The sequence below is a fragment of the Hirsutella rhossiliensis genome, assembly GCF_020360975.1.
Source record: "Hirsutella rhossiliensis strain HR02 chromosome Unknown scaffold00002, whole genome shotgun sequence".
Taxonomy (NCBI): domain Eukaryota; kingdom Fungi; phylum Ascomycota; class Sordariomycetes; order Hypocreales; family Ophiocordycipitaceae; genus Hirsutella; species Hirsutella rhossiliensis.
The window spans coordinates 4,428,461-4,444,305 of record NW_025408668.1 but is presented as its reverse complement, the minus strand read 5'-3'; the positions used below and the strand labels follow the sequence as shown (position 1 = coordinate 4,444,305).

General features: G+C 55.0%; 3 protein-coding genes across 3 annotated transcripts; all 3 read right to left on the bottom strand.

The window, feature by feature from the left end:
• Positions 1 to 1,313: 1,313 nt before the first annotated feature.
• HRG_02108 (geminivirus rep protein central domain-containing protein) lies at positions 1,314 to 2,152 on the bottom strand (the record flags this gene model as incomplete). Its single annotated transcript, XM_044860579.1, has 2 exons — positions 1,314 to 1,492; positions 1,597 to 2,152. The coding sequence occupies 2 exons, from the start codon at positions 2,150 to 2,152 to the stop codon at positions 1,314 to 1,316; spliced, it is 735 nt and encodes a 244-aa protein (XP_044724212.1).
• Positions 2,153 to 3,187: 1,035 nt separating this feature from the next.
• On the bottom strand, positions 3,188 to 4,126 carry HRG_02107 (uncharacterized protein; the record flags this gene model as incomplete). Its single annotated transcript, XM_044860578.1, has 3 exons — positions 3,188 to 3,311; positions 3,603 to 4,009; positions 4,070 to 4,126. 3 exons carry the CDS (start codon positions 4,124 to 4,126, stop codon positions 3,188 to 3,190), a joined length of 588 nt encoding a protein of 195 aa, XP_044724211.1.
• An 8,605-nt stretch (positions 4,127 to 12,731) lies between these two features.
• Positions 12,732 to 13,910, bottom strand: HRG_02106 (rad52/22 family double-strand break repair protein; the record flags this gene model as incomplete). The annotated part of the gene is made up of 3 exons (XM_044860577.1): positions 12,732 to 12,837; positions 13,196 to 13,530; positions 13,560 to 13,910. 3 exons carry the CDS (start codon positions 13,908 to 13,910, stop codon positions 12,732 to 12,734), a joined length of 792 nt encoding a protein of 263 aa, XP_044724210.1.
• Between the last annotated feature and the right edge of the window lie 1,935 nt (positions 13,911 to 15,845).

Below are 15,845 nucleotides of genomic sequence, written 5' to 3'. Positions count from 1 at the left end.
CGTCCCCTCACCCTGTCCGCTTCAACCTAAGGTGTCTTGCCGTCAGCATGAAAGAAAGAAGACAAGTGGAACCTTTTACTGCTTCGTAAAAGAAAAAGAAAAGAAAAACCTAGACCGCGTGCTCAGAGCTGCGGGGGAAGCATCAGTGTGCTTCTACCGAACCCAGTCGGTGTGAGATTGCTCCCGTTATGCCGTCCCTTGGTGTGTGTGCGTGCTCCTCATGTCGCATCGTTCTGTTGCTCGTATGCTCTCGCTTGGAATAATCATAAAGCAGATAAATCTGTCATGTTCATCTCCCGACAGTAAGAAGAAGAAGAGACAATCTTCCCATACTCTGTTTTGTCCTTAGGACAAGTGCTGCTCCGGGCACCTACTCCGTATGAAAAGGTTCAACCCTGGACTTCTGTCCATTTGCTTCCGGCTCGCACCCCGTGCAGGAGTGAAAGTGGATGAGAGAGAATGCCCCCAGGGCCATAACGCTTACCGGCTCGAGGTCTCCGCCTCCGTGTCTGTGGTCGACCAGGTGGGGGGGCTGTCTGTCCGTCTACTCCGTGTGATTTGACGAGCAAAATGAAAAGGGAAGAGGAAGAGAATCGTCCCATATTCATTGAAAGAAAGTGGGCGCCGCCCTCTTTATATTGCCTCTCCGTTGTATGTGTCCCACTCGTGTCCGGGATTCTAACCCGTCCACCGTGAAAAGAGGGTGTGTGGAAGCTGCGCAACCCACACCTTGTGACGTACCATCTTTCCTCCGTCTGATTGGTCCTTATGACGCACCCCCTCCCGTCCCGTCCGATGAGTGTAGGACTGCATGTAACCACTTGCGTGGAAACTGCCTAGGACTGGGGCTGGGCCGTTGTGCCATGGCCCCCTATAAACCAAACTTAAGTAATAGGGGGCCTTTCTGACAAGTGACCTCCCGTCACACAGTCCACCCGCCCTCCAGGCGTGTACCCTTTCGTTCCACTCAAGGGCAGTTCCTCCCTCCGGTCGTCTCAACTCGCTCCGCTCGTGGGCCCAGCATGTGTTTGGGGTTTGTGTGTGCAAGTTGTCGTGTTTGTGTCCGTCGCCCTTCGGTTGCTCCTCCTGTCGCGTGAAGACCGGCTTGTAAACGTGTCTACTGAATCGAAGATGGTTGAGCGTGGCTTCCACGCCCGAACCTTCGGCTCGGTCGCACTTCTGCGGGGATTGATTCCATAGTCATGAGTGGGTTGGAGATGAAGGGTGGTAGCCGGGGCAATGTGGTGAGCTTGTAAACGATTTTGATCTACGATGCTGGCGGTGTCACAACAATGCATCTTCTCGATTTGTATCTACTTCCCATACAACATCTTCCCCTTTGGCACACGATAAATCACGGCTGTCTCAAGCAAATACTGACCAATATCCTTGTCCTTGGTAACATCATTGTCCTCATTACAAGTCCAGATGACTGGTATACCCATGCGAATGGTCCGCTGCTCGCGGTACTTGCCTGTGGCGGTGATGTACCCTGACAGCCAGCAAGGTCACGCTTAGGAAAAGCCCTCAACTTGATATCGTTGAGGACAACATGTGTAATGTCCGGCTTCATGAGTTCATCCATATTCCACTCACCCGTCATGTGAGCTGGACGACCAAAGGAAAGAGCCCACTCGGTCTTGCCAGAGCGGGGCCGACCGACGATGACGAGACATGTCGGACGACCAAGCCGGGCCACGTCAAAGTTCTTTTGCCGCCACTGAAGCAACCTTCTCGGCACCTTCCAGGGTAAGGGAGGAAAGGAAGGCGCATGGGGTTTGGCAGAAGGACCCTTCTTGGTCCTCAAGAAAGCCTGGCAATTCGCATGGTTACGTACCCACCAGGACTTGAAATGCGTCTTGAGCAGCGTCTCCGCCTCCTCGCGGGACTCCGTCTCAACCGCCTGCTCCAAGTACTTGTCTTTTTCCGACGCCGTCGTCGTCTTGGGACCGATCCACTCGCCAAAGACGTCGCCACCCTTGGCGATATAAGCCTGCACGCACTGCAGGAAGTACGCAGGCGTCTCGTTCTCCGGCTTCTTGTGAATGTTGATCGACGTCGTGTCCACCTCACGACCATCCTTTACATCAATCCAGACCCTGAACTTTTCACGGGCGTTCCTCCAGTGCACGCGGGGCTCGAACTTGAGCATCACATGATAGTGGGAGTGCCATCCTCATGCAGTTCCTTGCAGCCGTAGACCTGTACTGTTCCTGCCTGTCCAGTCCTGCGGTTAACCCGTGGCAGGCTCGGCGCCAGCGACTCTCGTAGATACCTGTGGAACTCCTCTGGGTCTTCGACCCGGCTGCGGTGTAGGTGACAAACGCCATGTTTGCATGGAACACAAAGTCTTGATGCTTCTCGGTCACTCCGGGGATCTCGCGAGCATCCTCTCGACAGACTCATAACCGCTATCACTAGCAGGAGGATCAACCTCCATGGTGGAAGACATCGTTCCTCTCTATCTCTCTCGCTCTCTTTGCCACGCAGGAAACGAGACTCAAGGAGACAACTCATCCGAGTTCAACATTGGGGCACCTTGCCCGCTTTATACCCTCCGGTGTCATTCTGTCCGGGCGTCTGCCCCGGCCAGTAGTGGATACATGCAAGTTACGCAAGCTACACAAGCTGTCTTTCCATGGACGGCGTGATCCCTCTAGGCTCATTCGCTCTTAGCACTGCGTCGCTCCCCCCGTCGCTTCCGCCTATGACTGCATGCAATCACGTGCGTTCAATCTGCCTAGTGACTGGGCCGTTGTGCCATGGCCCCCTATAAACCAAACTTAAGGATATAGGGGGCGCGGGGGTATGCGTGACCTCCCGTCACACACCGACTTCGCCCTCCAGGCTCGTACCAGTGTCCTCCCTCCAGTCGTCCAGTTCCTCGTTCCACTCGTCAGATCTCGCTCCGCTCATACAAAACTCCCTCCGGTCGTGGCCCAGCGTGTGATTGGGTGGTGCGGGGTGGACGTGAGTGAGTGGGTTGAATGAGGTAGTGTGTGCTGGGTATCTGTTCTGCCACTCACTCTTTGCCCGTGGTGTGTGTATTGTGTCGTGTCCGTCGCATGCCCTCCGGACAATCGCTCCTCTTGTATTTGCGTGGATTCCCTTGTGAACATGTCTACTCAATTGAAGATTCTTGCAGCGTGGCTCCTCACAGTCGAACCTTCGGCTCGCCTGCACCCCCCTACGGGGGGATTGCTTTCATAGTCGTGAAGGAGTCCTCCGGAGGTGATCTTCGAGGCTGTCCCTTGTAAACGGTGAAGGGGTACTTGTAAACGCCTGGAGAATGCCTGTAGACGCGTGTGGTTCTACAAGGTTTGTGACACTGGTCAGGATTCAGGTACAAAACACGTCAAGTCAAGCGCAGTGGGCTCGGTCACGGATTGTTGCATGCAGCGTGCCAAATTCAATTCAAAAGTGAAGCTATCGTCATGTCCCGGTTGGGAAAGCGAGACGTGTCTCCCGCTGTGTCCGACTTGGATCCCTTGCAGGTTTCGGCTTCTGCCGCCTCTTCGCCCAAATCAAGCGAGAGCCAGTACAAGCGTCTTCCCAGGATACTCACGATCCTTCTCCCTGCCATATAGCAACCAGAGGCAGACGGCGACTTCCGTAGCCGAGCCATACGCTCGCTTTCTCGGTCCAGCGAGGCGTCCAGTCCAAACAGAAACTCTTTGAGAGAACCTAGACTATGTTCCTTGGGGATCCGTCGTAGCTGATCCAAACAGTCGGCAATGAAGACCTCCCGGGTCTGTCGGAGGGAAGGCCAAGTGATGCCCACGACTTGTCCCTGGGCTCCCTTGCGAGCCCACTTGTCTCTTGAGCACATGCTAGTGACGCGATACCGGGCCTGCGAGCAGAAGAGCACCTCTACCACGCGCTGACCATCCAGTTGTCGTTGTGCGACGTAAAGCCCCTTCCCCTTGGGCATAACACGATGCAACAGTGCGACGACGTCGTCAAACGACTCTTGTTCAGCCGGCTGATACCTTAGCCAAAAGGCCGCGGTCTACTCAGAGAAAGCAGTGGCACCTACACCACGCTCCCCTGGGCGGTGCGTCAGACGAACACTGTTCGGCAAGGGCCGATAAGGTGGGCTAAAGTCCAACGAGTCCTCGGAGGCCATCTTTCGTAAGATGGGAAAATAAAGACGGAGAGCAGTGGCCGGACACTAGTCCGACAATCCACGACCCGCGTCCACTTGGACTTAAGCGAAAGGCCGCCTAGCCTCTTTGTCCCCTTGACGGGAGAAACGAGCTCCTTCTCGTGTGAGTGACACTCCGGTTGCTCCGCTCGAGATTGGCCAAATCAGTGTGTACGTATAAAAAGAAGGCCACCGACCTTCTTCGAGTGGGACTGAAAACACGCCGTTGCTCGATACCGACTCTCGTCTACTAACTGGCCATACTCACCGTCTGGACCCTGTTGCTTCGCGACAAAAAAGATCTTGCTTGGATCTGCGTAGAGGGGCGACCCCCAGGTCTTTATATACTGCCGTATCTCATGTGTCCGGGTTTCTCCCCCGTCCAGTTGTGGAGTCAAGTAAGCCGTGCCGGCAAACTGTCTCTGATTGGACCCGCGACCTCCCCTCCGGTCGTCTTCGCTGCTAGCACTGCCTTCAGTCCGTCCCGTCCTTTTCGGCCTAGTACTGCAGTGATACTTACGTAACCTGCCTAGTGACTGGGCCATGGAGCAGAGGCCCCCTATAAACCAAACTTAAGCATATAGGGGGCCCTTGGGGTAAGTGACCTCCCGTCACACCCTCTTCTCCCTCCAGTCGAAGTCACTCCGTCCCGTCGTTTGTCCTCCTTCCAGTCGGGTACTCCCTCCGGTCGTGGCCCAGATGTACTGTTCGTATGTGTTGAGTACGTGCCCGGTACTCATTCTGTGCGTCCATGTCTTGTCACTTTATTCCCTCGCTCATTACATTCGCTTGGTCAATCGTCCCGGCTTTTGTGTTCAGTCAGTGTCCGTCGTGCGCCCTCACGGACGCCTACTCCTCCTTCTGCTGGAGTCGACCACCTTGTAAACGCCTTACCCAATCGAAGATGGCGAGTGTGGCTCTTCACACCCAGTCCTTCGGCCTGTGTGCACCCCCCTTCGGGGGGATTGCTTCCGTAGTCATAGAGGAGTCCTCCGGAGGTGAACAGAAAGTCTGTCCCTTGTAAACGGTTGTGGGGTCTACTATCTTGGATGGCATTCTTGTAAACAGTTCAAGACAAGAAGTACGGTCAGAGTCATATCAAGATGGTTCACAGGTGGTCATGTATTCGTTCACATCAAGTTGCCCCATCATCACTCTTCGTGTAACTAGCCTAACGCAAAATGAGGGCATCGTGACATGCCGATGCAACAAAGATTCCATCAACGCCGTCGCTGCGTAACCGAAGCGCAAGAAGAAAAAAAAACCTTGTCACGTCGCCCGTGTCCTGACTCCAAAAGCATGTCTTAGCTGGCGCCTCCGCTGGTCTAGTCCTCTCGGGACCGATTCACCCAACTCCCGTAGTAGGTCGGCCGCTTCCTGTGCTGGTGCCGTCTATCCGTCAGTAGACGTTTGCCAGGATGTGGGGGGGAGCACTCACAAGAAACATTGTCCAAGTCTCCCAGAGTCGCTGGGCAGCCGGGAATCGGGTTCCCCGTGCGGACATTGCAGAGGGGCGCCAAGTCGACACTCGTGAACGACGATGCTGTTCTGCATACGCGCCGTGAAGTTCTTGTCCCTGCCAAGATCCAGTTAGCTACCCGCATCGGGGAAAACAGCAGAGCGATGCTCACAAGACCGTGACCTTGCGGTCTAGGCCGTCCACTTTACGGTCTAAATCATCCAACTTCCTGTTAATCGTGCGCATCTCGTTCCGCAAATCGTTGCGCATGGCTTCCAGCGCTTGTGCGAGTCGAAGACCGCCATCGACTGCCGGAAGATTTTGACACCGTGAGAACTCCTCGGACAAAGCCGATAAACTGTCCGCCACCCGCGGAAAAGAGGGCTGTGGAAGGTCCTGCGCGGCCTCCATCGCTGAAGCAAAACGAGGGCCAAAAAAGGCACTGCTGGGTGCTAACGAGCTGCGGTCTAGATCTGCCTGATCGTTGGGTGCCTAGGTGATGATTACCGTAGGTGCACCTGCCCCACGGATGCAACAAGAGGTGTTGGACGTGTCACGTCTCCGCAGTAACGAGTGCGCGTAGTCAGCTGACTCTGCTGCTTGCTTTCTCCTAAGCAAACCAGGTCCCTCCGGACTTTTATTCGTCCCGCGCCGTGCGCTGGGAAGAGAAGGTAGCCTACCCTGGATCAAGTCCCTTTCCTGGGGAGAAAACGATGGAACTTCCGTGATCCCGACGGAAAAGTAAGAGAACAAGTGCCAAGGGCAAGTCTGCCCGACAGTCGCTCCGGCGGGGGATCGTCCCCTTTTATTTATCCCTTTCCAAGGTCTTTGTAGTATCCGTCCGGGTCTCCTCCCGTCCAGTTGTGGAGTCATGCAACCACTACGTGCAAGCTGACTTGTGACGCGCCGTCTCCGTTCCACTCAACAGGCTCTTAACACTCAGTCCCTTCTATCCTCTCCGGAACTGCTAGTACCACACTCAATCCTGACGGAAAGGTGTCTAGAGCTGGGCCTGGGCCGTGGGCAATGGGCCCCCTATAAACCAAACTTAAGTAATAGGGGGCCGAAGCACAGAGTGACCTCCCGTCACATACAACCTTCGCCTCCTGCTCCGGTACCTCTTCACCTCCATCCTGTCGGTTTTCTCGCTCCGCTCAGACAAGGCTCCTTCCAGTCGCGGCCCAGCATGTACAGTTTGTATTGACAGTGTACGTGCCTGGTACATCGTGTTCTCTTCCTCGTTGCACTCGGTCGGTCAAGACTCTGTCTTGTTCATTCTATTGACTGCCCGTCGTATGCCCCTTCGGGACACTCCTCCTGTTCCTGCGTGGAGTATCTTGTGAACGTGTTTACCCAATCGAAGATGTCAAGTGTGGCTCCTCACGCCCAAACCTTCGGTTGGTCGCACCCCTACGGGGATTGCTTTCGTAGTGATGAAGGACCTCGGGGTTATCCTCAGTGTAGTGTCTCTTAGAGTGAAGTGTTCTTGTAAACGGGTTGAAATGTCTGGTGCTGGTGGTTTTTATCCATAGCCGGGTGATTGGGAAGAATGCAGTTATGGTCACATCAGGTCATTAACAAGTGTCACAGTGTTTTAGTGCTCGTCAATTTGTTGTCACTCTCTGTGATTAAATACAATACACGAGGTGACGATGAAGGCATCACGATGTCTGGATGCGGTACTTCCCCTTAAACGCCGACGCCACGGCGAACCGGGATGACTGAGGCAACAGACAGGAAAGGAAGAAAGTGAGAATGGACTACACGATCCGTGTTGTTACACCGAAAGCTAATTTGAGGCGCCTCCTCCTGACGTCAACGCGACCATCGGACGGTTCGTCCAGGTGTCTCAACAGCCGGTCGACTTCTCCCGCTATCACCAGCCGTGGTCAGACCAAAGCCGCAGGAAATTCGGTCTAATGTGGTGCTTACCCTGTAGCGACTCCAGATCTTGGACAGTAGACGGACAACCCTGTAGCAACTCTCCCGTCTCGAAACTGAAAAGGGGCGCCAGTCGGCTATCCGGCTGCACAGCGGACTGGTTCAATGCGCGAACCCCCGCATTTCGATTCCTAGAGAGTAAAATGGTCAGTCACAACATTTTCCCAAACAGGGATCACGCCAAGTTGCCGCGACTCACGAGACCCTTAGGCGACGATCGAAGCCGTCCACTTTCCTCTCCAAGACGGCAAACCGATCAAGCAGCGTCTGCATCATGCCTACCAGACGATCACCGCCGTCCACTGCGGGGAGGTTCTCACACCTCTCCAACTGCTCTGCGACGTTCCTCAAGCTGTCCGCTGCAAGAGGAAATCGGGCTGAGCTCGCTGTAGCCGCGCTGGCTCCATCACTTAAAAGAGATAGAAGGTCTCCGCCAAAGGTCTCCGAGGACGAATAATCGATCCAGAGATCAGATCAATCACTCTGTATGTCCGCAGGGGAAAAAGCAAACCCCACTTTGCCGAGGTGACGTCTCCCCTTGACGTGTACGTGTTGGCCAAACAACACAAAAGATGCGCGTGGTCAGCTGACCTGCTCCGTTGCTTTCGTAAGCACGCAAACATGGATGGATCCCTTGTGCAGGGTAGGTAAAAGTGTGAGGGTGCCTCGCACGACGCGGCGATAAAATGTCCTCGTCCACTCGAGACCGTGCTTCCTGGCCTTCACTCCGCTGCATAAAGAAGATTCAAGTCTTCCCGACGGAACGCTCTGCTCGGGGGGGTGTCCTCCCCTTTATATGGCTTTGTCCCAAGCCGCGTGTGTTGGATCCGTCCGGGCTCTGCGCCCGTCCAGTTGTGGAGTCATGCAACCACTGCGTGGAAGCTGACTGTGAGGCGTGCCGTCTCCCGGTCGCCAGGCTCTTAGTACTACCTTCTCTCCGTCCCGTCCCTTTCGGTCTAAAACTGCAGCGTATCTACTTTGTAGTAACACACTGCTCTAGTACGTTGGGCCATGGAGCAGAGGCCCCCTATAAACCAAACTTAAGTAATAGGGGGCCTGGGTGTCCGAGTGACTCCGTCCCTCTCACAATCCTCGCCTCCAGCTGCGGTACCTTTGACTCCTCCAGTCGTGCAAAGACTCGCCCGCTCAGACATGCTCCGTCCCGTCGCGGGCCCAGTGTGTGATTGGTTGTTGAGGGTTGTATGGTGTTCACGTGCGGGTGTGACTGAGTGACTGGGTGGAGTTGTCTGTTGTGTGTCGTTCGTCATTCAGTGTGTTGTGCTTCGTGAACGTGGATGTGCTTGTAAACGGGCTGTGTTGGTTGGAGAGAGTCAGTGTGGCTTCTCACGCCCGAACCTTCGGCTCGGTCGCACCCCCCTTTGGGGGGATTGTTTTCCATAGTCCTGCCTGGGCCCTACGGGGTTGATCATACCAGGTGGATTACGCGAAGGGTTTCCCCTTGTAAACGTCTACGGAATACTTGTAAACGCATGTGTGATTATAATCCCTCGGTGTGAAGTCTATGATTCTACCATGTTCGTGGATACAGTCAATTGACCGTGCTGCCGCTATTCTGGATCGGTCTTTTCATCTACGTTAAAACGAAGCCATCGTGATATCCGAAAAAGGAAAACCGTTGAACACCAACGTCATGCAAAATGAATATAACGATGACCAAAGTCATCTATCAGTCTCACTCGCCCCGTATCTCATCCAAGAGCTTGTTCAAAAGCCCATCACAACCAAAGGTGACAGTTCCTTCCGTGGTCATGTGAAAAATCCAAAAAGGCAAATGCGCCTTCATCTGCTCCATACAGCATGATAGTGGCACAGCAATACAGTCCGAACCGGCCGACTCATTGTCAGCAACTGGAGGAAGTGAAGGTCCAAGCCGAGTCTGCAGCGTGCAGCAATCCTCGCGACTGAACCTCCGGCGTTCGGGCCAGCCCACAGTAGAACCCTGTGGATGAAGAGGCCATCCTGCGCACGCTGCGCCACCGAGTAGAAAAGTCCCTGGGACCCAGACAGTCCCTTAGAGTCTCCGAAAAAGAAGAAGCCGAGCGCTTGTGTGTTGTCACCAACAGGAGAAAAAGCCACCGCTCGCAGAAGCGCTGAATCCGTAGAGAACAACAAAACGGATGGCTGCAGCAGCATCCGCGGTCTCGTGTCCTTGCCGTGGGCAGAGAAGGGCGGGCAAAATTGTCTCGCAGGAAGCTGGCAGATCCATGCTGCCCAAAATTGACGAACCGAAGAGAGACTCTGGCCCAGGCTCCGCTCCGGGAACGTACGTACGTAGAGTTGGGAGGCCAGATCAAGGCTGCCCGGCCGCTAGGTGAAGTGAAAGGAGAAGATTTGTGTCCAGCACAAATGTAAACAATATATGGGCACCTCGGCCCCTAACTTACTCCGTAGCGCGTCTCTAGAGAGACAAAGGACGCGTTCGGGCTGGTAGACCAGTCAATCCATCTTGTCTCACGCCATTGCGGGAGACTCTGCCCAAGAGCCCAATGAAGAACCAGCGGGAAAACAATTGCACCAGGCAATATCCCACTCCGTCGTTCTGCGAGCCGATTGATTTCCGCAAGGAAAATATATCAAAAGTGAACCGTCCACAGTTCTGGGTTGGGCGACCCATGGTCTTTATACTCCGTTGAAAAGGTAAAGAAGAGATTTGACGTCTCCCCGACAGTCGCTCTACTCGTGGGCGTTCTCGCCCTTTCTATGTTCCTCTCCTTCCGTATCGAGGTGATACCGTCCGGGTGTCTACCCCGTCCAAGAGTGGAGTCACGCAACCACTGCGTTGGAAGCTGGACCAATAGCGCGGCCACCTTCCATCCGTCAGGTACCTTCTTAGCACTCAGTCTTTCCCTTCCAGTACAAAACTGCTAGTACATCACTCTCTGCCTTTGTCAAGACATTCCGTTCCTAGTGACTGGGCCATGGAGCAGAGGCCCCCTATAAACCAAACTTAAGTAATAGGGGGCCCAAGAGTATGAGTGACTCCCTCACTCTACTGTCTTCTCCCGCCAGTCGAAGTCCCAGTGTCCTCGTTCCTCTCGTCCAAAACCTCCCTCCTTTCGGTTTTTCTCGCTCCGCTCAGACAAAACTCCTCCGGTCGTGGCCCAACGGGTATTGTTTGTAGTGTGTTTGTACGGTGAAGTGACTTCTGTTTGTTGGGTGGATTTGTCTCGTCCGCTTGCTCGTTGCACTCGCGCGTCCTCCGTCCTGTCGGGTGTTGAGTTTCCTAGTAAACACTTTACTCGATTGAAGATGGTCAACGTGGCTCTTCACAGCCGCCCTACGGCGCGTCTGCACACCCTTCGGGTGTAGTTTTCCATAGTCCTGCTTGGGTCCTCCGGAGGTGATGTTGGAGTCTGTGCCTTGTGAACGGGGTTGGCGTGGTGACTGGGAAAGGAACAAGTGCTTTGGTGTCACAGAGTGGTAGCCGGGCAGTGTGATGTTCTTGTAAACGCATGTGAGGGCTACGATGGGGAGTGGAAGATCTGCTCCTGGTAAACGTATTCACTGTTGCTCCTCACGTCGCTCCTCTCTGTGCCTGCGTATGTTGCGTCTCGTGGTGGCCGGGGATGCATTGGGGTGAAGTCTACATGTGTGTTGGAAGGGGGGGCGGCAGCGGGTGCCTTTATACCCTTCAAGGGTCAACTGTCCGGGTCTCACGCCCGGTGAGTAGTGGATATGTGCATGGAAGCTTGCAGAACCTGGCCGAAGCTGCCTCTGACTAGCCATGCTCCCTCGCGGTCACTATCTCTATCTCTATCTGCCCGTCTACGGGTGTTTGTCTACGAGTGAGGGCATCGTGAGTGCCGTCTTGGTGTGAGCGGGGCTGTCCGCCTGGTGTTTCCTAGGATCAATGAAAAGTCCCTCCCGTCAAGCTCGTTCTGACAGTTCGTCTCCTCACTTCCACACTTGTCAAGCCCTGTGCGTATAAAGCAAAAGTACCCTCTCTCTGGAAAAAAAAAGGAGGGAAATCATTTACCACTTGGTAAAGAAAAAGGCCAAGAAGGACGTTGCCGAGAGACCCTCACGTGTTGAAACTGCCGGGTGGCTGAACGGGGCAACCTTGTGCCGCCTTGCACAAGACAAGAAAAGAAGACAAGTCACCACTGGCCGTGTGTGCTCCCCGTCCCTGTCGTGCACGAGGCTCTACAAAAGAGCCAGGTTTGAAAGTGCGTTGACGTCCTCTAGGCCGTGGTGACGCCGTCAGTGAGACACCCTTGCGGTGTTGAACGCATGTTCAAGATATGTTACCGGGAGCAAACGGTAAACGAAGCCCGTGTAGGGCGCAGTGGGAGTGCCGTGGACACTTGTCCAACTAAGCCTGCAGAAGACTCTCGTCTGATCCGCTCGGATCGGAAGAGAATCAAGAAGATGCCTTCCTCGTTCGCACTCACCACATTCCCGTGTAAAGCCTTCCCGGCCAAGTCAAGGAGTCTCTTGTCTCTGAACATCCAGTTGAAGATACCGGTACCATCTAGTTGTGGCGAAGCCACCATCATCAGTAGGGCCTCCCCGGCCGTTTGAAATCCTCACCTTCCGAGTCGTGGCGAAGCCACCATGTCCCTCACGGGTGAAATAAAGAGGAAGAGGAAGAACATCCGGATGCTCTTGCAATGGGCGACCCCGGGTCTTTATACCCTCTGTGTATGTGAAATGTCCGGCGCTCCCCGGACGTAGGTGGATCCATGCAACCCTTTGGGAAGCTGGATGGATGACCAGCGTTGTCCGTCCCGTCCAATCAGCTGCTATGACCACCTGCACTCGTTCCCCTCCCTTCGGTCTAGTACTACATGGAAGCTAAAGCAACCTGTCTATGGGCTGGGCCGTTGTGCCATGGCCCCCTATAAACCAAACTTAAGTAATAGGGGGCCTGGGTGTCCGAGTGACTCCGTCCCTCTCACAATCCTCGCCTCCAGCTGCGGTACCTTTGACTCCCTCCAGTCGTGCAAAGACTCGCTCCGCTCAGACATGCTCCTTCCAGTCGCGGGCCCAACGGTGAGTGCGTGGGGTGTAGCTGTTGCGTGTGGGTCCGGTGGGTGAGTGACCTTGTTGGAGGTCAGTGTGTGTGTATGTTTGTGTCCGTCGCGCGCCTTTCAGACGCGTGCTCCTCCTGTGGTGTTGAACCGTCTTGTGAACGCAGTGCTCAGTTGAAGTCTCTTGAGCGTGGCTTCACACGTCGACCTTCGGCCTCCGTGCACACCCTTCGGGTGTAATTTCCATAGCTCTGAAGCCCTCCGGGGTGATGCTCAGGTTGTAGTGTTTGGAGTCGAGTGTCCTTGTAAACGAGAGTTGGCATACTATCTTGGTGGATCACCTTGTAAACGCTTTATGAAGGAGCAGTCTACGTGGAAGGGTAACGTGAGGAGTCAAGGGCACATTCATTGGGACAGAGCGTGACTATTCCATTTTATTGTCCTACAGTCAAGTGTGGGTGATACCCTTGGATCAAGGTGAAGCTGCCATCCAGCCCCGGCGTGAGGCTGTCGTGAAGTCCTCCTTCAACGAGTCATCGACAGCACCCGCGCAAATCCAGTCACAATTGCTAACGCAGCACCACTGGACTACGGTTCAAAGCCAACATCCTCAAACAGCTCTTCATCGTCGTAGTAATCATTCGTGGGCAATGCACGCACTGATTGTCTGCCCGGACGGGGGAGACTGCCCTGCCGTGGAAAGGAAAGAGTGGATTGACTGCTCGGGAGACCACCACCTGAGGCTTCCGGACCAATATATCCGCGGTGTAGTGCTTCGTCTCATCCTGCTTGCCCTCTCGGGCCCGGACCTTCTCGATCCAGGAGAGATACGGCTTGCTGTAGAGACAGTTTCCCAATGCCTCGCCAAAGATGCGGAGGGCCCTTTTGAGAGCATCCGTCTCGGCCTCCTTGACGGCCTTTTCCATGGCTTCCGCCCTCGTGTTGCGCTTGTCGCCCCGCCAAAGCCGGTTCCATCGTGGGAAGTTGGGGCTCCGCTGGTCACCCAAAAGACGGTGACACGCACCCTGCACACGGCTTCCGTCATCCACTTCGCGGGGTTGCCTTCTGTGCGGGATTCGCAAGACTGCTCGATGACCTCCGAACTCCATCCGTCATGGCCAAACATGTCATTCGCCAACGAGATTGCATCCGCGCTGCTGAGATAGGAAAGCTTCGACCCTCCGGGCCCCGGTCTCCGCTGCACATACTCTGGACCAAGCGGCCTCCCGAGGACAGCCAAGGAGCTGCTGCTCCCCGACGCCACGTCTGCGTCTGTCAAAGACATCACTCGAGTCTTGCCCCTGGGCTGCGTCGTTCCTTCCGACGGGTCATTTACCTCATCAGCCTTGCGGCCGCGCTTCACCACGGGCGACATCCTGGCAGTACAAGACTCCGTCACTGGAAAGTGGAAGTGGCACAAGTAGGACTTGCTTCAAGAAAGCAAGATGGTAAGGTGCAACGTGTACAGCAACTTGGCTTCTGGCAGTGTCGTCCCGACAGTACGAAGAAGAGAAAGAAAAGAGGATGCCTGGATCCAAAAGAGACGGGGCTGCCCCCCTCTAAATACTCCGTAGCGGCGAAAGTGTCCGGGCTCTGCGCCCGGCCAGTAGTGGATGCAGTCAGGAAGCGTTGCAACCTGTCTGATTGACCAGGGTGATCCATCCCGTCTCACTCCCTGTTATGACCGGCTCCGTTCTCTCCAATCACATCCGCGCTATGGACTGTCTGCAAACTACGTAAGCGACCTAGTACGTTGGGCCGTGGAGCAGAGGCCCCCTATAAACCAAACTTAAGGATATAGGGGGCCCAAGAGTAGAAGTGACTCCGTCCCTTTACTAGTCCCTCGCCGCCTGCTCGGTACCTCTGACTTCCCTCCAGTCGTCAGATCTCGCTCCGCTCAAGCACCTCCCTCCGGTCGGGGTGGCCCAACGGGTAGTGTCTGTATGTGGGTTGGGTGGAAGTGGTACTTTGGTTGTTCTGGTGCGTGCGTGTCTCGTCCCTTTGCTCCCTTCGGTCGCAGGTCCTCCGTCCCGTGACTGTGCATGTGTGCTTGTAAACGATGTGCTCGGTTGAAGAGATGTGAGCGTGGCTCTCCACAGCCGCCCCTTCGGCGCGTCTGCACCCCCCTTCGGGGGGGTTGTGTTCGTATCCATGAAGGGATTGGAAGAAAGGGGTGGTAGCCGGGAAGGGGTATCGCCTTGTGAACGTGTTGGGTGTTCTTGTAAACGCTTTATGTGGGTGAAACCTACGTGGACAAGTATGAGTACAGGAACAATTCACGGTGGTATAGAGAGATGAAACCCCGTTCAGTCTATTGAGTCTATTGAGTCCATACCAATGTCTCCGTAAACGAATGAGGGTTTCGCCAACACCCAAAAGGGCTAGCGTCTCAGCGATACAAGATGTCAAGTGGTGCTCTACGCAGATTGTCTAGTCGCGATGCCAGCACCAAGAGTAGGGTCATCCTCCCCCGTAAACAGCAGATGGTGCACTCGCTCCCAAAGGCGGTCAAACCGAATTCGAACCAACTCCAGTGCATCGGTGCTACCAACCACCGCGGCGAAGACCGCAGAAGTGCAGTGGGTATACACGCACAATAAACCCTCGGCCTGCTCAACAGTGACACTCGTCAACCCTAGACGATTCATGCACCGAGCATGATCACAGCATCGACGAACAATTCCTTGTTCCGGCGCATAGCCTTGTAGAAGACACGCCCGGACACGACTCAAGGCCTGGTCGACAACGAGGCGACGCTCTCGACCCTCTTCCCCCGCGTCACTCGAGTAATGCCGGCAGTACGCAGAAATCAAACAGCCCAGGCTGTGATCCGCCTCGTTCGGGTAGGGGCTACAAAACCGCCGCAGCTGGTGCGGTAATGCCATGAGCCAGGGCCAGACGGGTACCTCCTCCGGAAAGCAACAGAGGGCAGTGCACAGTACCTCGTGCAGCTCTCTCTCGAGCTGGCCAAACGGGCGGGTCATGTCATCCGACAGCATTAAACGGTTCCGGTCATCTTCCAGCCCCGCTTTAGTAAAGTCGAGGCAACCTTGGATGCGTACCCACTGCTCGGGGTAAACGTCCATCCACAACACATAGACGACCACCGGTCTTCATCCCCGAATGACGTCCACGTTCTGATCTGAGAGGCGGCCTGCCGACTGCGACATGACTGCGCAGGCTTCAAGGATTTTCGAAAGAAGAGAAGGTTCTCGTTCTGCTGGAATCGAGTTGAGTGCACCACTTGATGCGAAGAAGGGCCAAGGTACTCTGTGCCAAGCCGTCGACTTCGTACTTGGCTAGAGATATC